The 22,324-nt window shown below is 42.3% G+C and overlaps 2 protein-coding genes across 2 annotated transcripts in view; both read left to right on the forward strand.

Moving 5' to 3' along the window:
• The first annotated feature begins 1,553 nt into the window (after positions 1–1,553).
• gtse1 (G-2 and S-phase expressed 1) lies at positions 1,554–11,530 on the forward strand. Its single transcript, XM_083666125.1, has 12 exons — positions 1,554–1,663; positions 1,912–2,011; positions 2,128–2,185; positions 2,380–3,028; positions 3,340–3,498; positions 4,057–4,198; positions 4,859–5,302; positions 5,832–5,901; positions 6,548–6,775; positions 8,203–8,557; positions 9,035–9,151; positions 11,152–11,530. The coding sequence occupies exons 2-12, from the start codon at positions 1,990–1,992 to the stop codon at positions 11,245–11,247; spliced, it is 2,340 nt and encodes a 779-aa protein (XP_083522251.1). The 5' UTR covers positions 1,554–1,663; positions 1,912–1,989; the 3' UTR covers positions 11,248–11,530.
• Positions 11,531–13,413: 1,883 nt separating this feature from the next.
• LOC310802260 (cadherin EGF LAG seven-pass G-type receptor 1-like) overlaps positions 13,414–22,324 on the forward strand; it is a gene marked incomplete at both ends in the record, with an annotated part of 97,771 nt that continues 88,860 nt past the window's right edge. The window contains one exon of the mRNA XM_083666550.1: positions 13,414–16,252. Coding sequence (XP_083522676.1) covers positions 13,414–16,252 — 2,839 coding nt within the window. The remainder of the gene's footprint in view (positions 16,253–22,324) is intronic.

Consider the following 22,324-nt stretch of genomic DNA (forward strand, 5'->3'; position numbering starts at 1 on the left):
ATTTTTGTATCTCAATATTTGGTAATAAAGTAATTCATGTCTGTTTATCTTGAGCAGTATAAATGGTTATTGTGGTGAATATTAATTTTCAAAACTTGTTGAGTAATGTGTATGGTTTTTTGAAAATAAAAGATGAATTAGTTTATCTCAAGGGCTACAGATGTCTGTATTCTGTATTTCCAAATTCCACCCTTTTCATTGTTGCAACAGATTATTAGTGGGCTTGCTTCAACTATAGTATGGTGTGGACCCAAGTACAGGAAGAATGCAGGAGTCAATGTTTGCAATAATTATTATTGGTGCTGCCGAGTGCCCCCGATAAACAGCTCTGATCTAACTTGTATCTGCCTCCTTCCTCTACTTGACAGAAGAAGCAGAGTGTAAGCGTAAGCGTGCTGGCTTTTTTGGAGAAAAAAGTAAACCTTTTCACCTTGCTCAAGCAGTATCCGTATCTGTCTCCTTCCTCCACTTGTCACGGGAGAAGCAGAGTCGCGCAGTGGGAGATTGCTGGGCCCGTAACCCAGAAGTTGATGGATGGAAGCTATCCAGTTGGCTTTTAGCTATGAGGGGAAAAAAGGGTTCATTTCATGTCAACTCCAAGCTGGTACTCAGCTCACATGTTTCTCTGCTTATGTTTGTTAAAACGGTCGCTTAGCATAGCCAAAGCCCCGGTGGCCTAAGGCACTGGCCTCCTAAGCCAGGGATTGTGCGTTCGAGTCCCATCTGGGTTGGGTGAAAGCAGAGTGGCGGAGTGGAAGCTTGTGGTGCCCATAACCCAGAGGTCGATGGATGGAAACCAGCACTTTTTGAGTCAGCTCTTACAGAGATCCTAACCAATAGCCAATAACCAATACTCCAAAGACACATGCAAAATCTAGAATCAATACTATACATTGATAGCTCTCTTATGCCTACACAAATGATGTGACAGACCACACCTGACTTACCAGAAACATCTGTCAAGCTAAATGTCCCGTTAGTTTTGGGCACCCTATAATAGGAGGACTACGCCTAAGAAGTGTTGTCATTTCTAAATGGTCTAAGCAATATGTACACAAATATCCTACAATAAACTTTTGGAGTATAGAGCCAAAAGAAGAAAAAAAATGTCTCACTGTCCCATTACTTACGCATGTCACTCTATCTATCTATCTATCTATCTATCTATCTATCTATCTATCTATCTATCTATCTATCTATCTATCTATCATCCAAACCATCCTTTTTCTAGTATGTTTTTGTAGCCTAGACATATAGTAGATCAGAGCATATCTGTATAAATAAAGGATAAATATATAATAAATAAATACTTCTCAAAATGTCAGGGAATGGGACATGTTACTTGCCACTATAACCTACTATAATAAAACAAGCCATGCAGCAGCTTAGCATGGTTGTTGTTTTCTACTGTGCTAGGCCGTGAGTTGTAGTGCAAAAGTAGATTTGGTTAAGTGACAGCAATTCCCATAACGCACTGCTGGTGCTTCCGCGATAGGTTTTAACCAATGTTAAGGCACCCTGCATGTCACATGATCAGTAGCGTGTTTGTGCAAGAAATTTGAAATATGTATGTAAATCCATGCGATGTTTTTTTGAATTGAGTGCCATCGATTCAACAACAGATTTGAAGCTGACATATTTATTCATCCCTCAACATATTACGGTAGGTACTCCTTTGCTGTAGACCAGCTCAATGTGTTCTTCCAAACCGGCTAATAGTAGTAGTATAATTCGCTAGCCGAGTGGTTGACATTCTATGCTATATGGGCTAGCTAATTGTGTTAGCTAGGCTTGCTTGCTAAACTAAATAAGGTTAGCTACTTATATTGATATGGATACTGTTAGCTGTGTACTACAAGCCATGTATGTTAAACAGTTTTTAAAATGTTTTTATTGATCTTTCCCATTAAGGTTGACCAACCGTTCTAGCTAACACATTTGCGCTGCACTGTTTGGACTCCACCGCCTTGTCCCTTGGCCTGGGAGAGTATGGATTGCTTTGCCAGCAGTGGTAAACTATTTGTTCAATTGTAGTCGGTCACGTATAGAAAGACAATCCCCGCCTTATGAATGCGATGTTAACTTGTGTATATTTGGTAGCTAATATTGTTCTCCCTTCTCCTCAAGAATTCGTCTCGGTGACTGAAGAGAAGTTCGATTTTGACATTTCGCTTTCACCTGCAAGGTATCATTTTCATTGTCTCACAATTTATTGGCATACTACGGCTTTTCATTTGTTTGTTTTCGTAATTCCTCTCTTACCTAATATGTTCAACACCATTGGATTCAGAATAACATGAGTCTGTTCCAAACACTACCATTGCAACTGTACCTACCTCCACTGATGCTTTTGTGAACATATTTGTTCTTTGTTTATAGTTCAAAAGGAGAGGAAGATGACGAGGTATTTCTGGGTCCTGTCCATCACAGAGAGAGGTGTATGTCAGTTGGAGTGGATGCAGTCCTGGTGAAGGACAGCGTCAGTAGTGGGCCTTTATTGGGCGAGGAGCCTAGCTGGAGTCCCCTGGCAGGGGAGAAGTTTGAAGAGATCTGCAAGGAAGCCCACCTACTAGCCAGTCAACTAGAGGGCAACCAGCAGCAACCTGACATGGGGGAAACCATCTGTACACTCACAGAGAGCAAAGAGGAACTGAAAGAGGACTTTGTCCAGGATGCTGGGGCCAAGCTGGGCATGCTCTGCAAGTCAGCTAATGCTGTTCTGAGCCCCATCAAAAGGGAGACCTTCTGTGTGCAAGACAGTCCTTTGAAGCAGCTTCCTCCCGCTATCCAAAAGCGGCTGCTAAGGGCCGGTGGGGTCACTAACGCGCGTGTTAGCACCTCCAGCCCTGTTAGAGGGGCTCAAACTCAGCCCATGATGGCTCTCCGAGGTCGCACAGGTCTGACCTGCAACGGCGGGATGCTCCCCAGCAAACCAGCGGCCCCGCGTGCAACCACAACGCTGGCCACTGCCAAGACAAGAGCAGCACCTGCAGAGAAGACCACCAGGCTGCTGCCTCCTCCAAGCAAAGTATGGGCATTCTGGATTCTCACTGTTGCTGGACATGACTTGTAATGCCCAGGCATGCTACTTTTGAACAATAACGTTTTTATATGAGCACAGATTTGTATGAGGTTATAGCCTACTTCATTGTAGTTAGGTACTTTTAAGCTACCATACAAGAAAACAGTGGTGGTTGGTGCTTGAACTGCTTGCATGCATTGTTGAATTCCACATTCTGTACGCATCATTTACTCTGCCAGGAGATGTTTAGTCACATAGGGTGAAGGCAGTATGGGGCGAGGTAACGGCTTGACTGGTGTTTGATTTGGTTGATTCAGGGTAAGTTGGGGTTGAGGCGCAGCACGGCCAGCTGTAACGCCAGCAGGGAGTCCAGCGAGGACCTCCTCTCTGACGCAGCCAGCTTGGCCTCCGACATCAGTGAGTCCGTCCTCAACTCCAGCCTGCATAGCAAGAGGCGCCTCGCTCCCCCCAGCAAGGTAATGGATAAGTTGTTCCTGATTCATGGTATTTTGAATAAGTAATTGAAACCCACCTACCTACCAATTCTGTTACTCCATTTGTATCTTCACAATTGTGATCAGGTCTCTTAATTGAAGATATCTGAATGACTCCTGATTTCCTTTTCTATTCTCCCTGGTGGCAACATTTTAATACAGTGACTCTTTCAAGCCTCTCTTTGTCTGAGCATCCATATTTGTACCTACCATAAACCCCCTTTTTCCTGATTTTCATTGTTGTGCTGACCACATCTTTGAAGGTAACTGTAAGCCAGAGGGTGAGGCCAGATCAGAGTTAGCAAAAGAACACTATCCTCAGCTCTCCTAGGACCCTCAGCTGCTGTTGCCTCCTCTTCTCATGGTCCATTTTCTTATCTTTCAAGGCATAACACAGCTGACAATGTTGAATTGTGCTGCCCCCTGCAGTCATGAAATGAGACTGTATAGATTTTTTTTATTTTATTTTTTTACTTGAGAATGTTTTGGAGTGAACCGTTGTGATGCATGAACATTGTCTTCTCTCCATGTTTTGTTCAGAGTGGGCTATGGGGGCCATCTACCATGAAACCCCCCCCTCCTCAGACCAGGAGAATGACTGACAGGACCAGAAACACCTCATCCTCCTCTTCCTCAGTATCCAGTTTCAACTCTAGCTTGTCTGTATCGCCCGCTGGGAAAGGTGAGGCCTTGTTAGGTGTTATTGGAAACGCCTCTCACCTTGTTGGGTGCCATAGCAGTCTCTGTATTACCCCAATGTAGCCTTAGGTTACCCCAGAGTTCTTTCGGTCAAAGTCGCCTTCTTAAACTATGGCTGCGCTTGGCCGCAAGCGTAAGCCATATAGTTGAAGTGGACACGGCTCAAAACACTGCTCTCAATTTGACTACTTAAAAACATCTTTAAGAAATTCTACAGCCATATCATGTCTTTGTGGCCTATACATCCATGCCGATATAAAAAAAACAACACTTTATTTCCACAATTACAAGCATAAAAGTATATTATTTTGAACTGAGAAGACTTCCTGATTTGAAACACAGGCACTCTGTTTGGAATTGGTCAAATGAAAAACGTACATATGGGATGGAAGGCTGCGTTTCAAACCGAGTGCCTTTGTGGGAATGAAAAAAGTTTATGGGTGAGCCGACAACAAAACCCTGAACTGACCCTTTAAGTTGATAGGGAGCCCCCACTATCCATTTGCATCAATGTGGAGTCATAACCTCCTGAAAAGACATTATTGAGCACCTTGCCCTACACTGGTTTATACATAGAAGGGTGTAGGCTTTAGTGCCATCTAGTGGCAAGGCATCCACTCCACAGACCTGTCCCCTGTTTCAGGTCAACTCAACGCGTCCCTGAACTCCAGCATCAGCGGGCCCAGCAGCTGCGGGCTTGCCAGCGTGAACCAACTGGCCAACCATGGCGGAGGCGCCACGAAGATGCGCAAGTCCTCCCTCATCTGCCGAGCTCCGGAGCCCACCGCACCACGCTCTTCCTCTACCACCACCACGACAGGGGGACAGCAGTCCATCTCATCCCGAGGCAAGAAGCCTTCTGGGCCAGAACGCCCCAAACCCGTCAGGGTCACACCCATGAAGAGGCCTGGCCCTGTACTGCCCAGTACCTCCCCCCTCCACCAGACCCCAGTCAAGAGAGCCATAGAGAGGACCTCCTCCGTTCCCAACATCTCCGCGGCGTCTTCGGCCAAGGGCAACCCCAAACTCAAAGCATTCATCACCCCAACCCCAACCAGTCATTTGAAGGGACTGGGGCGGTTGAAAGGTGAGGATCGGCCAATTGCGCTTTAATGTACTTTTAATCCTTTCCCATTGAGCTCAGGGTTCTTCCCGAAGAATGTAAGAGGGGAGCTGCGCCACCTTGTCCACTTGGCTCCGCCATTATGTAAACATTTCATAATGCAAATTAAACTGATATTTAGTGATGATAGAGTCACTGTCTTTGATCTCCAATGACATTGTTGCTAAAAGTGTTTTAGCATGAATGCAATTCAGTGCCACCGTGTCAAAAATCCTGGGGAGAACCTTGGAGCTGTTAGTTCTAGTTATATTTTGCTTATACACAATTATGCTTGTCTCTCATTTCAATTGTGATGTACAAATAAGTGCCTCAAACTACCCAGGTGAAAAATTACAGAAATTGTCACGTGTTTACAACAATGACAAAAGCTCTAGGTCTATTTCTTTGACATCTGTCAATGGCTTTCTCCATTTGATCTAATATATCTGAAAAACAATCAATAACACTACTAGTGTACACCACCACTAATTTGTCCCATTGTTTTGTGTTCTAGTGGTTACTTCACCTGACTCTCTGCTGATCATGAAGCCAAAGAAATTGATGGCTTTCTGCAGTGCGGACAGGTATGTACTGCTGTCATTATTTATTAGTGCTGCAATTTCTCTAGAGACTACATTTGGACATTTATAAAAGATTAACATAGTTTGTATTAAACCATACGGTTCATGCTCTCTGTCTTGTCAATACAAAACTGAGGAGGGCAATTAACCTAGGGCAATTAATCCTTGCATCACAAACAGCAACTAATTTGAACCTAAACTTGACAGACATTTATGGCATTTAGCAGACGCCTTTATCCAAAGCGAAGTAAGTGAATCATCTATCCACCAGTCATCATAAGATAAAGTAATCAATGCTCAGACCAGGGGCCATTGGCAGTCAAAATGCTAGAAGAGTGTGTGTGTGTGTGTGTGTGTGTGTGTGTGTGTGTGTGTGTGTGTGTGTGTATATATATATATATATATATATATATATATATATATATATATATATATATATATATATATATATATATATAAATAAATAACTGTGTGGTGTTCATCAAAGTTATTGATCCTGCTTTGTGAAATTCAATATGACCACCTTATCAAGCAGTGTTATTTTCATTGTGGAATTAAATGTCAAGGACTAGCAGAAGACTAGCAGAACCAGCAGATACAACCCTTGCATTAGAGGGCACGACTGATCATATGTTCCATAACGTCACAGCCCACAGAAACCAGCAGCCCCTCTTCCCGTGTTGCTCCAGACGCCCTCTACTGGGGCGTCTAAGTTGGTGCAGCTGAAGACGAGGCGCCCCTCAGCCCTGCCTACCCCTGTGAACCGGCGGACCTCCGGCATCCCCACGTTCACCCCTAAGAGCGGGACGTGGCAGGGCAGGCCATCCCTGAGCACATCCACCCTGCCATCCTCCACCAGGAGGGCCAGCCCCCGGAGGTGAGACTGCTACACCTGGATCACTACAGGGGTCGAAGGGTCAAGCTTGGATAACATAGAAGTGTGCCTGGTCACATTTATTAGGGATGCAAGGGGATTGTGAAGGCGTATGTGGGAGGGAAAGCAACCGCATAGCAATATTCAGTTAATAAAGGTCTTGGACAGATAAGACTAATATGATCATTTACCAGAGTGATTGCAAGAGGAAAGTTTGGAGAAAAAAGGATCTGCCCATGATTTACAGCAAATCACAGCATCTGAAACATGGTGGAGGGAGTGTTAAGGTTTAGGCATGTATACCTGCCACAAGAACTGGCTAACTTGTCTTAATTGATGATGTAACTGCTGACGGCAGCAGCAGAATATATTCTGAAGTGTACAGAAACATCTTGTTTGCTCGAGTACAAGCAGTTGCCTCAATTCATTGGATGACGCTTCATCATACAGTAAGACAATGACCCCAAACATACAGTGGAAATATTCTTAGTCTTAAGATTTAAATCTAATTGAACATTTATTGTATTTCTTGATGGTAAGATTTTAGGCAAAAAGACCTAACACCAACTCAATATAACTGCAGTACAGGCATCACCAGAGAAGATACCCAGCATTTGGACATGAATCTACCCACATTACTTTTGGTGCCCTGAAAATGGGTCCACTATGTATGAAAAGTGTTGGTGAAACCAATATGTACACAAATACAAGCTGATGATCTCAATTTGAACCTCATAGTAATTGTTTGATTTCAAATCCAAATTTTTGCAGTCTAGAGCCAAAAGAAGAAAAAACATTACTTACGCAGAGCACTGTATATACAGGGATACCCTTTTCCCCCAAAACTGTATTATTGTGTTGTGAATAGCCTTGAATGTTGTTATATATTTGCTCACATTGTATTGTGTCATGTTTATAAGTTGATTTGAAGTATTATCTAGATCAGTGAGATGAAACGTTACAGAGCGTTCAGATGGAAATGTATTTATTGTGCAGAACAGACATGAGTCTATGTTTTGTGGAACGTGTTGGCTGTCTAAGACATTTCTATATCTGCAACCTTCAGAATTTTGCACCCTCATGAACTCGACCAAGTTGGTTCCCAAATCAAATGTTATTTGTCACGTACATCACATACTTGATAATTGATATAGTGAAATGTTTTGGCATCTTGCTCCTCGATCAACAACAATCAACGAATCAACAATACAATATCATATAGAAATAATAACACAGTGACAATAGCAGTGCATACGGGTGTTGTGTAAGTAGCAGCAATAATGATTGTATTCCTATTGTTATTATTACAATGTCAAGAGTATGTAGCAGCAATAATTTACAGTAATAGTGCAAAGGTGTAATGAAAGTAGTGGCAATAATTGTTAGATGTGCAAAGAGCAGTGTGATGACCATGGGCTTCGTCTCTTCAGTCCTGCTCAGGTGAAGGGGAGCCACCAGGAGGTTATGGAGGTTGTGCCAGGCAGAGAGCCCCTCTGCCCTGCCAAGCTCCAGCCCTTCCCTCTTGTCTTCTCCCTGGAGGACGAGCCAGAGGCAGACCCCACCACTATCACCACCACTTACCCCCAACCTGAAACAAACGAGTCCACCTCTAGTGTCAGTATGATCAGTCAGGACTCCCCAGAACCCAGCAAAGAGGGCCAGGAGCATCCTGAAGTCAATGAGGAAAATCAGGAAGAGATTGAGGAGTTAAAGGAGTTGGGTAACGCTGAAGAGTTCCAAGAACTTCCTCAGACCAATGGGATTACGACTCAGGAAGTCAATGAAGTAAAGTTTTCACTTTCTTGTAGCTTGTGTATCTTCTTATTTGCCTTTTAGATCTAATTTTGAACACATTTCCCTCTTGCAAGATGTTCATGATGCTTGTTTAGTATAGTTTTGTTTACTAGGCTTGTGCCGGTATCAAAATTCTCAAACCGGTATACTTTCCTGCCAAAATAATTGTAACTGGTGGAATGGAACTTGCTTCAAATCAAGATATTGGCATATCCAAGTCACTTTAGAAAAATAAGGGTATGCATGTTTGAAAGGAATTGTAGGTGGTTTTTCATATTGCCTGGGATCCTATGGGAAAATAGCGTAACACTAGACTGAATACACTTTTTTATAGATTTTTTACGAGGACAGAGAGAACCCGTTGTTTAGTACATGCATCTTCTTAATTATATAATTATTAAACAAATAAATAATAATAATTATCATTGAGGTTTTTTTGGTAACCAATGACATGCCTTCTCTTGGCAGGTTCTGCTGGTGGACGCCCCGGCTCCTATCCTGAGACCACAGGAGAAACTCCTCATTGACCTGTCCAACACTCCTGACCTGACTAGGACCGCCTCACTGAAGCCCTCTGGTGGACAGGTGAGAGAATGACACTATATGACCTAGGGTACTGGGGTTATTTTCACGATTACTGTCGATTACACTGCAGTTTTTTTGTTTTTACTCTGTTTTAATGTAGTTATATAGATAGGGCAGGACACAAACTGGCATTTCGCCCAAAGTTTTCTCAGTCTAGCCCCTACTCTTCCAAATAAGATTTAGGGCCATGCTGGATTTTGCCCCAAATTCAATATTGCAGCCAAATACCATTGAATGGAGGTATAATCACCAACAAATGTAACACGTATAAGATGAGACCATTTTCTATTTTGGGGTAATTCAAGTTTCTGTGAATCCAATATTGTTGCCATAATGAGCTTTAATGTCACTGCCTGAGTAGTAATTGCCTGAAACATCTCCTGAAACATTTGTGTTTTTGTGACAATCTGGAGTAGATCTTACTAGTAAAAAGGTATTTTGGATTGATTGTTGCAACAACAACAAAAATGTAATGAACATTGAGAGTGTGTGTGCTATTGTCAAGAGTGTTACCACAAAGCCATGACTTTGCCACGGTTGTTGATAAAAGTGTCTGTCTGTTGATATGGCCATATTAAACAAGGCCTGTAATATTACTATGAATTACTACACCTTGAGTTGCCGCAATTGGAAAAAAAATCTATCTGTGTATCCAAGTCACTTTTCAGAAAAGCAATTCGGGCACAGTGTTTACAATGACTACCACTGTAAGATCGTATACATTTTAGTAAGGAATTTTAGGTGTTTCGTATTGTGTGAAACTAGAAGTTATGGTATATAACCGATGTTCTCTGAAGGAGATGAGGGAGACCCCTCACTATGGGACTGCATGTTCCAGATTTTGCTTTGTAGAGGCCAGAAGGCATATGTGGCGCTGTAGAAAAAAACCTCAGAGATCCGTCAGCTCTGGGTGAGGGTGGAACAACTGGCCCTGGGCCTGGGACATCCTGGGCTCAACAGGGAGGGGGGGATCTCTCCAATATGTGCGGTGAGACACTCGTTGGATACTGGCATGCGTCTGCACATATGAAGAACCCGAGCTGGAAGTCCCTCCTGAGTAGAAGGCCGAGCGAGACCACCAGGATCAAGGACGCCATGAGCAGCGAGTAGCCGAAGACATTAGTGGTAGGAGACAGCGTGCCGGGGCAAAACACCTGGTAACAAAGAGCCATGGACCGCTGTCTCACTATGGTGAGGGCAGCTCTCTACGGGACAAAATACAGACCTATGGAAGTCCAATGACTGGGTCGGCGTGAGGGAGCTTTTAGCATAATTCATCCAGAAGCCTAGGCTGAACACTGCAAGCTGCGCCCTGGTGTCCATGCATCTGAGCCATTCGTTGATATGCATGTGGACCCGTACGCCTCTCACCCGAAGGGGGGCTACAGTGGCTTCTACACACTTCGTGAACATCGTTGGAGCCAAGAACAGACCAAATGGGAGGGCTAAGAATTTGTAGGTTAGGCCGTTGAAAATACCTTTTTACCAATAAGATCTACTCCAAAAAGAAACGTATAGCAAATGTTTCAAATGATGAGAACTACTATTTACTACAAATTACAGGTATTACAGCTCATTATGGTGGCCATATTGGATTCCCAGTAATGACAAATTACACCAAAGTAGTCTGTAATGGGCACAGATATAACTCTGAAAATGTTATTTTACCATACATGTTTTACATTTGTAGGTGATTAAACCTCCATTCATGGCAGCCATATTTTGCCTCCATATTGAATTTGGCAAAATCCATCTTAGATCCATCAAGAGTAGGGGCCAAACAAGCATTATCCACTGAGAACTTTGACTGGGCGAAATAACAGTTTTGTTTTGGCTGGGCCCTGTCTAATATACATATTTAGACAATGTATGAATGCTCATTGCGTATGTCAACTAAAATGTGAATGCAGGTGTACAATAATGTAGCTATGTTGTCATCATTGTAACAACCACACTGATGACCTTTTTGTTTTTTTGTGTGTCCTTAATCCCCACTGCAGTTGATTGACCTGAGCTCTCCTCTGATCAGATGGAGCCCGGAAGACAAGAAGGAAAATGCCTTGAATGACGCACCCCTGATAAACCTATCCTTTTGATCATAGGGGCTACATTTGAGCATTTTTTCCCATGTACATGATGATTAAGAAAATCTGCAAAAATACTGTGCCTATACCATAACTGAAACTTAAAATGATAGACTAGGTGTCATCAAACAAGGCTTTTTAGAAAAGAAAAGAATATTATGTTTTAAATCAAGACAGTCAATTTTACACTATTGTATAAGTCACCAACCTAATTTCTTTCTCCTACTGTACTTTTTTTTTTTTTTTGTGACGGTATTGCTGCTCTGTGTGATTATTTTAAATGTTTAAATAAATGTTCTTAATTTAACTTATTGGGATGCTGAGACTTATTACACAAATGTTGTTCTTTGCAACATAATAATACATGACTGATGAGACTTCACCATGAACACAATTAACGCTTGCGTAGCATTGCCCAAACGGTCAGTTACTCAGTCACTACAAAATAAGTTGTATTGCACACACTACTGCAATTACACCTGTATGATTTCTGATATTACTGTGATGCAGTTGTTATTTACCATATTTTGATATGAAGAATTAACGTTTTAGTTCAGACTGAAGTGTTTTATCTTTGTTTGTTTGCTCAGGGTGGGCAATTTGTCTTTGAACAGAATTAACATAACACAGGATCATTTTGATTCGGAGTAATATACTCAAAAGCAGTGTTTTATCTAAAGCATCACCCTTCAACTTTTTTCATTCATGAAAAGACTGAATAAGTGACAGCACACTATTTCTAGCTAACTCTGACATATTTAAATTGTGTAAACTAAAGCACACTTGTCTTAGGTTTGCTTTTACCTATCCAGCCAGGTCGCGAAGAGAGCAAAGGCACTCTCACCTAGTGTCATCTTCAGACTTGTCACCAGTATGTGTGCAATAGTGACATATTGTCAGAATGTCCACTAGGAGATGCTTAAAGGCAGGCGAAAGAAAGTTGGCTTCACCTTCCTCTCCCTGCAAATTTCTGTTCAATTAATAAAAACACAAAGACTCTGACAATGCTCAATTGTTTTAGCTGCATGTTTGAATTACAGTACTTTTTTTTTTCTTTTTTCTTTTTTTTTTCTTTTTACATTGTTTTCGTTCATTATTTGCATGGCATGATTTCTTATAGCCTAGATATTTTATTGTAGGACCAAGTAAAATTGATGCAAAAAGTTATGAGTACACTGTGGAAGAGAACGATGATGAGGTTTTAATGATCGCTATACTCACATTTAATGTTAGGCACTATCATTAGGGAATAGTTTTAAAACCCACAGACAATGCTCACATTTTAGGAGCAGATTTATGCTAATCAGTTATTTCAGAGGAGGGGGCACTGGAGCCATTTTGAACGACTGCAGGACTATGTCAAGGGGCATAGCGTCAATGCGCTCCTTTCAACATTGTACACTAGTAATGGAAAGGAACAGGACAGCGATGTCGCGGAAGAAAGTTGCTCAGTGGATTTTCTAGGTTTTCTGGAGAAGTGGATGTCATGCGTTTTGAACCATGGAATTACAAGTGCCCTGGCTATGGATTTGTTTGTTATCGCAAGTTCCATTATTTGGATGTCTTGATGTACACGTTTCGGATACTTTGCAGTCTAGGGTAGTACTGGCAAATGTGTCACTTGGACGGGGTTGGATTTATAACATAGACAGAACTTTGACACCAACATACATACGGCACTTTTTAAGCATTGAAAGGCAAGCCGGAATTTTGTATCTCTCAGGAAAAGTGAATTGTGCGCGTTTGCCAAGGAACCCAGCACCACTTTATCTTCAAATTAGATCAGTTATCTCGGAAAACTTTATTTTAATAAATTTTAATACTTTCGTGCATGGACATAATTGTTTAATTAAATACCGGAGAAAGAGCACTGAGGGTGAGTCTGACATTTATATGAACATACACTCAAAACTAGTGACACCTCCTTGCGTGTCCACGGGTATTTTGTTTATGAACATTTATGAACATTTACCACTCTTTACCCGGAATGAACACATTTACCGTTCATCATGCAAGGGAGGGGAATTGAAGGTAATGATTGAAAACGGGATTTTTTCTCCGAATTGTCTGCAACCCGATGAGCATAGCGAGATGAATTTAGTCTGCAGGGTGCCAAACCCACTCAATCCCATCACTGTCCGCGCGAAATTGCACTTTACTTCTCCGCATAAGCCTGGAATGTTTACACATAGCGAATTCGGACTAGATTCATGGATCAAACGTAAAAAAAGAAATGTTAATACAGCTCCCCAGTTTCAACTGCCCAACTATCAGGTTTCTCTCCCTGAGAATGAGCCAGCGGGAACTCGCGTAATTACGCTCAAAGCAATGGATTCAGACGATGGAGATGCTGGTAAAGTTGAATATGATATGGAAGCCCTATTCGATAGCCGATCCAATGATTATTTTCAAATAAACTTGCAGACCGGCAGCATCACAACTTTGCAACCTTTGGACAGGGAGGTCAAGGACACTCATGTCTTCAAAATTATAGCCACGGACAAAGGCATCCCTAAGAGGTCAGCCACTGCTTATCTCACTGTCACAATCAGTGACACTAATGACCATGGACCTGTGTTTGAGCAGACAGAATACAGGGTGAGCATTAGGGAAAATGTGGAGGTAGGGTTTGAGGTGTTGACTATCAGGGCCACAGATGGGGATGCCCCATCCAATGCAAACATGATCTACAAAATTGTGAATGAGGAAGGCGACAATGCTGGTTTTGAAATTGACCCCAGAAATGGCCTAGTCAAGATCAGAGTTCGGCCTGACAGAGAAACAGTGGCCCAGTATCAGCTGATAGTGGAAGCCAATGACCAGGGTAAGGACCCAGGCCCCCGCAGCGCTACAGCTACAGTGTATATCTCTGTGGACGATGAGAATGATAACTACCCTCAGTTCAGTGAGAAAAGGTATGTAGTCCAGGTCCTTGAGAGTGTGGCAGTGAACACCAAAGTGACCAGGGTAAAGGCCACAGATAAAGACGAGGGCAACAATGCTAAAGTCCACTACAGCATCATCAGTGGCAATGTAAAGGGCCAGTTCTACATCCACTCTCCTACAGGTGTGATTGACGTCATTAACCCCCTGGATTATGAGATGATCAGGGAATATAGCTTGCGGATAAAGGCGCAGGATGGGGGCAGGCCACCTCTGATAAACGGCACAGGTATAGTGGTCGTTCAGGTCGTTGATGTCAATGATAACAGCCCCATGTTTGTTAGCACACCCTTTCAAGCCACAGTGCTGGAAAACGTTGCCGTCGGTTACTCTGTCATCCATATTCAGGCCATAGACGCAGACTCTGGCGATAACTCCCATTTAGAGTACAGACTAACTGACACTGCTCCAGGCTTTCCATTCATCATCAATAACAGCACAGGGTGGATTACAGTCAGTGTGGAGCTGGACAGGGAGACAACAGACTTTTACACTTTTGGCGTGGAAGCCGTGGATCACGGGATTCCCGCCATGTCGTCCTCAGCCAGCGTCAGCGTGACAGTGCTCGACGTGAATGACAACATCCCCACTTTCACTCAGAAGGTGTACACCCTGAAGATTAACGAGGACGCCGTTGTGGGGACCAGCATGCTGACACTCACAGCCATCGACCAGGACGCCAACAGCGTTGTGACCTACCAGATCTCCAGTGGGAACACGCGGAACAGGTTTGCCATCACCAGCCAGAGTGCCGGAGGGCTCGTCACTCTGGCGCTGCCATTGGACTATAAACAAGAGCGCCAGTACGTCCTGACCGTGACCGCCTCGGACGGCACACGCTACGACACAGCGCAGGTCTTTATCAACGTCACTGACGCCAACACCCACAGGCCTGTGTTCCAGAGCACCAACTACCAGGTGATGATCAGCGAGGACCGGCCCGTGGGCTCTACTGTGGTGGTGATCAGTGCCATCGATGAGGACATGGGCGAGAACGCACGCATCATCTACGTCATGGAGGACAATGTGCCACAGTTCAAAATCAACCCTGACACGGGCGCCATAACCACGCAGATTGAAATCGACTATGAGGACCAGGCTTCCTATACACTAGCGATTATAGCCCGTGACAATGGCATTCCCCAGAAATCCGACACCACGTACGTGGAGATCATCGTTCTGGATGCCAACGATAACACACCACAGTTCCTCAGGGACATATACCAAGGGACAGTGTTTGAGGATGCACCCGTGTACACCAGTGTCCTCCAGATCTCCGCCTCTGACAGGGACTCTGGCTCCAATGGCAGACTCAGCTACACCTTCCAGGGCGGGGACGATGGAGAGGGGGACTTTTTTATTGAGCCTTACTCTGGCATCATCAGAACAGCCAGGAAGCTGGACAGAGAGAATGTACCCCTTTACAACCTGAAGGCCTTTGCTGTGGACAAGGGTGTCCCCCCACTAAAAGCAACAGTGGACATCCAGGTGTCAGTGCTGGACATCAATGACAACGCACCCGTCTTTGAGAAGGACAAGCTGTTCATCTATGTGGTGGAAAACAGTCCTGTGGGCTCCATCATCGCCCGCATAACCGCTACAGACCCGGATGAGGGAACCAACGCACAGATCCTGTTCCAGATTGTAGAAGGGAACATCCCAGAGGTCTTTCAACTGGATATGTTCAATGGAGATCTCGTCGCCCTCACAGATTTAGACTATGAGTCTAAGATGGAGTACACCATTGTGGTCCAGGCGACCTCGGCACCGTTAGTGAGCCGTGCCATTGTGCACATCCGCCTGCTTGACGTCAACGATAACGACCCAGTCCTACGTGACTTTGAGATCATCTTCAACAACTACGTCACAAACAGGTCCAATAGCTTCCCGGCAGGGGTGATCGGGAAGATACCAGCCCAGGATCCAGATGTTTCGGATAAGCTCCACTACACTTTTGTGGAAGGGAATGAGCTGAATCTACTGATCCTGAACCAGGACACAGGAGAGCTCAAACTGAGTAGAGACCTGGACAACAACAGGCCTCTTGAGGCCACCATGAAGATATCAGTCACAGGTAAGACTCCCATTAAATTGAATACAATCTCTTTTGTAAAGGTGTCTGTATGTTGTTACAATACATTGCTTTGAGGAGTGTTGTATGTCCTGTTTAGTGGATAGTTTGTTCAAGGGTCTCATGTCACATTCATACCTCTCGATGTAATTGAATCTTGCATTACAGATCTCTGTGTGCTTTGCATCTTGTCAGTCTTTATTCTTATGCCTCTTTTTGTTATGTTTTAAATAGGTTAGGCTTGCATGGATGATTTTTAATTTCTAAGTCAGAATTGGTCATTCATAGTACAGTACATGTCCAATTGTGTCTCATTCTGCTTCTTTATGTTGCTCTATGCCATTGGTGTTATTATTGCCAGCACATGGTGTATGTTAAACTGGATCATTTCTTTAGATCCATCACTTTAGGTTGCCTTATACATGTATAGTAAGGATGTAGTTACTCTTGTTAGAACATTCTACTATTATGTTACATTAATGTATTTACTGCTTGATTTGTAATTAGACAGTGATTGAGTTTAGGTTTTTTTTGTAATAACAACTGGAAAGAGCAACAGCCCCTATTTATTTCTGTAATAAAAATCGTCCATTACATCACTAGATTAGTAACAACATGAATGTATGTTGTTACTACAGGAATTGATGCATTACTATGCAAGTGTAAGAGCAACTTGGTGTGAAGTTTCTACATTGCTAAGACACACTCTCTAATTGTCTTGGTGAATGTAAACCAAGTGAATCCAATAAGTATTATAAGTAAGTGCTCTTCCCTCTGGCCTGTGAAAAAAAGTGGAAACTGAAAGCACACTCAACGATATTTGAAAGGGTAGGCTCACATCATCTAATTGTATTATGACATCTGTATAGTGTTAAATGACAGACATTGCCTTTAGACTTTCAGAGGAGGGGGCACTTCCATCAGATTTGAAGCTGCTACATCTACTCATTCTGTAATATTTTCTGATGTTGCACTTTATTTTCCTACTGGTAATGTGACCTTGATGCTAATTGTTTTTAGTTGTGAATCAGTTTTATTGCTGGTCCTTGTCTCTGCTTTGAAAGGAAGTCCTAGTCAACCCTCCTCCATGTGAATGTCTATGGGGATTCTGGTGACTGGTAACTGAGCCTAAATCACCACATTGCTATTGATGCTCGCTGGCTATACACAAAAAGATCTATGACCATGTTCAACGCCACAGCTGCCACAACTCTGACAACTCTGACTCCCTTTGTTCCCTCTGCCCTATACCCCCATATTCTTTGTAACCCCAGTATCCTAAAGAGGATGGCACAGCATGCTGAGACCTGACTGGACTCAAGCTGTCATGTCTCCTATTCCTGTTAAAATGCAACCATAGCAGCTTGATACAGTGTTAATCATTCCATCAGCACTGCTTGTACAATAGCTGGTAGCTAACTGGTAGCCTTTCAGGACTGTTGTCACAATTTTCTCTGGGTATCTCCATTTGTTGCTGTATCTGGTGCATACTGTATAAATTATGTTTTAATCTTCTATTTTATTTGATACCTTGTGACAGTGTTTAAGCTGCAGCTTTGTATTTATTGTACGCATTTAGATAAATTGATTTCCTGAAGTCATTATACAGTTGTCTCCTTTATCCATTTGATCATCTTTACTCAATTTATACTTGTTGTTTATTGTCGTCTGTTAGAGCCACATGCTATTTGTTATTCAAGTTTTGTGGTTGTTCAAGCCTTTGAATAGTTCAGCATGCAGTATTAAGAGGAAGAAGCCAGGGGTTAGCCTACTCTTTCACAGTTGAACCGCTTGTAGCCACATTTCTGTTTTGAAAAGTGAACTTAAAAGTCAAACCATTTCATGATTAGACAAGTGTTAAGCATATTGAAACCAGCAAACATTGGGAACAGAATAAGCAGAGAAAATATTCAAACTCATTTTAGCTAATCAGACGTCTATTTGAGGCCTACATGGTAGGCATGCTCCTTATACAAACTTTGCCCCGAGCTGTGTGTTACATCTTCGTTATGAAAGAATGATTGATTAGGCTATGTGTTAGAGAAACATCCCGTAAATCATGAATTTTGGTTGATTTCATACACACTCCAGTGAAAGCTGAGTGCATGCTGCAACTCGCTAACATGTACACAATTTGAGTGTCTGGGAAGAGTGTCAGTATCTCTCTCTCTCTCTCTCTCTCTCTCTCTCTCTCTCTCTCTCTCTCTCTCTCTCTCTCTCTCTCTCTCTCTCACTTTGACACATTCAAACACACACACAAACTGTCACTCTCTCGCTTCCCATTGTTCTACCACAAAGCAAGTCTTCCTTTGACTACTGCAATGGATGCAACTCAGACCAACATTGCACTTCTCTTTAGCTGATGTGCTCCCTTCTGGTCAACCGAATTCTGCATTTGCTCTCAGTTAAATGTAGCTTTAATCTCTGGGCATTGCCCTTTCTAAGCCATGAGAATTGAATTAGCCGGCCGTGCCTAGCCCAGAATACTTGGCGGGTTTCAGTGTCTTGGTTCAGAGGAGCTCTATTAGACCCAATGCCACTCCTAATTCAATTTGGGTAAATTACCAGCAGCATGCTCTGCTGCTGAGAACATGGCCCTTCAATGCAAACCAATGGCTTTCATTTGTCACAGTGGATTTGTGATGAGGGTGAAGGCTAAGTTTGCATTGTCCTGTGTGGCATACAGTGAACATGAGGCAAATGTATTTTGCCAGAGTTTGCTTTGTGGAGAGAGACATATTTGAAATGTAGGCCTAACTTGGATACTGAAATGGAGTAAAGTGTACACATATGTGCGTTGTTCGTCACAGAGGAATCAAGGGAGTGTGTGTGTGTGTGTGTGTGTGTGTGTCCCAGCGCATCTCATCTTAGAGAATAGAGTGCTTATGATTTCATTGGCATTTAGGGAGAAATCTAGATCGCTTTCAAACATCAAAACAGCACGCCAACCATCTGTTGACTCCTTTAAACCAATGTAGATCATGTTTTGTCTTGCTATGTGGTTTTGGTGAAGGGAGTGAGAGGATTGTTGCCCCTTAGGCAAGGCAAATTTCAAGGGCTCTTAATCTGCCTCTCAGTGCATCGTTCATTCCTGTGCTTCATTTTAATTGCACTTGGCTTGTTGTTGAGTTTGATATTACAATAATGTTTCAGCTCTTTTTTACATTGCTTAGAATTCAGTAGCCTATACGCTCCATTGTTATGTCCAGATGCACTAGTATTACTTGGAAATAGGTATTGTCCCCTGAATTATTGGTTTGACTCAGATAATTGGGATGTGAGGGTGTGTTCCCGCCAATATCCCCCTTTTACTTACAGTAGCCTACTGCTATGATTGCCTCTCCAGCTCCACAGGTGGTTTGCATCCAGTAGTCTTGACATGAATGCAGCAGCCACCATTCGTAAACCCTTGGATACCATTTATCATAGCGCTCTTCGCTTTATAACGGGTGATAGTTTTAATACTCATCATTGCAACCTTTAACAAAAGGTCAGCTGGACCTCGTTAAAGTCTTGTAGATCACACCATTACTCCCTTTTTGTGTACAAAGCCCTATTGCATCGTTCTCAGGGTTGGTTAACTCTTGAGGTTCCTCAGATCTCCACCGAATTTGGTGAGTTTTAGTTATGGTGCAACCTCACTGCTGGAACAATATACAGAGTGCATTACAGTTGGTTGTTCTGGTGCCGCTCTGGGCAATTTAACATCTTTATCGTGGACCTCTTTGTTGAATTATTTATTTATTTATTATTTTTTATAATGTTGTATTTTTGTTTGATGTATGGTTATAAATTGTGTGTATGCAGGGCTCCCTTGCTAAAAGACTGTGGTCTCAATGGGTCTCCCTGCCAAAATAAAGGTTAAATAGATGAAGCATGCTTTTTTTGGCACGCACATATTGCAAACGTCATAGAGAGACAGCTACATGGCTCTTCTGTGACTTACCAGTGAGTGGTAGTGTGGTAAGTGCCAGAGAGAATGATGTCAGATGTCACTGTTGAAACATTTGTTCCCGGTGGAGATTTATGATTTCCTTGATCTTAATAGATGGTCCCTTTAGGCTAGCCATAACGGAAGGCAGGCAATTACGTATCCGTGTCATTTGTAATGCACACCCACATGTGAACAACGTGACATGTATAGGCCAACAACAGCATTTCTGTATTCAATTCAGTTCAATCCAACTTTATTGGAAGTGCAGATATAGCAAATTAGACGTTTACATCTTCATGAAATGGTCAATTGTTGGTTTCATATTTTGTGCATCATTCAATATTGGAATGTGTGTAATTCGATGCTGGCTGTCTAGTTATTCAGACATACCTCATCCTCACATATCACGAAGTAGAGGATAAACTCAATTTGGCCACCTGCACTCCAGAACATTCAGACAGTTTTTTATCCTTGTTTGTTTGAGATATCCACACTCCCTAGACACAGTTGACTTGATTTACTACCACCTGAATGAGTTGAACTAAAATACTAACAACACTGCCAAGAACACCTCAGTTTTAGTGGTTTGGGTGTGTGCTTGTGTGCGTGTGTGTGTGTATGTGTGTTCAGTGAATCATGCTGATCTTAGAAAATATAGTCCCTAAATGCCCTGCTCTGTTAAGCCAGTCTGACACGATGACGATTCTAACCGATGAGAGGGTCTCATACCACAAGACAAATTCTCCATGTCACACTGTCTTGATGCAATGTACTGTACACTGCATGAGCAGACTCGATGGTAGCTCTCACACTGGCCAATGTGACAGAGCCCCCTCTCACCCTCCCCTTCTAAGTTTGTTCATTGCCAGGACAACGACAGAAATGGCGCAGGCCATGAAATAGTAACAAGACATTTCAGCTGTAGCCATAGTCTTCTTATGCACAGAGAAAAAGACTAAAAAACAGAAGGGAGGAGAGCAGGGGCTGTCTATTATCATTATTTCTTTTTTTTCTTTTTTTTTCTTCCTGTCTCAGCCCTCCCCTAATTGGAGGAAATGAAAATACAATTATAATAATAATAATTAATAATCATGTTTTTTGTAAGGTCATTTTTAGATCAATATTATTTTTTGCCAGCCATTCCTGAACCTTAGACCAAAGGTCAGACACATGGGGGCAATGGCAAAGCAGAGCTTCTATTGCTTTGATTTCCTCACTACAAAATCTGCATAGTGGAGATTGTTCAATGCCCCATATGGTGAGCATTCTTTTGGTTGCAATCATTGTAAGAATTTTTTAATAGTATTTTAAAAAGCGTAGTGATGCGTCAGTTGTTATTTTATATATTGATTCATAAACCTGATGCAATGGGATAGGAACATCAAATATCTGTTTCCAGTAATCTTGTATCCTGTATGGCGCAGCAGTCAGTGTTTTTGACCTTACATGGAACTGGTATACTGATCCATTTATACTAATCTTTTTCAGCCATTAGTGATTTTTAATATGAGGCAGACAAACTAAATCCTTGCCTTTTCCGTTTTCCAATTTTCCTAATCCAATTTTGTGGCAAGGCTGCAATCAGTTGATTGTAATTTTGCTAATTGATGAAAATTATTCTGTTGTGACACTTTTTCCAATATGTATTTTTTAATTCAACCAGATTATTTGTTTCAGAAGGGTGTACAGTATGTCATTTTCAACATACCGATGTAATCTGTATGAAGGCAAATAGGCCATTTTTAAATAGAGGATGAGCTTCTCGTAGTAATCTGCTAGAGAACCAGTTTGGGTGTAAGTATAGTTTTTGAATGATTGAAGCTTTTAGGGAGAGATTCAATGCTTTGATATGTAATAGTTTCAACCCCCCATATTCATGTTCATTATATAGATAGGCCTGTTTAATTTTGTCTGGTTTACCAAAACTGAAATATTTTAACATATTTTTTCCATATAATTTGAAGAATGAATCATCAGGAGTTAGTAGTGCCATAAGTAAATATGTGAGTTGAGATATGACAAAGGAGTTAGTGTGATTTTTCCATAGATGGATAGGTATTTATCTCCCCAAGGTTGCAAGATCTTGTCTATTTTAGTTAACCTTTTTAATGAAATGTATGGTAATAAGTTAATTTATGTCT

Source organism: Argentina silus (assembly GCF_951799395.1).
Source record: "Argentina silus genome assembly, chromosome: 3".
In the NCBI taxonomy this organism is placed as follows: Eukaryota; Metazoa; Chordata; class Actinopteri; order Argentiniformes; family Argentinidae; genus Argentina; species Argentina silus.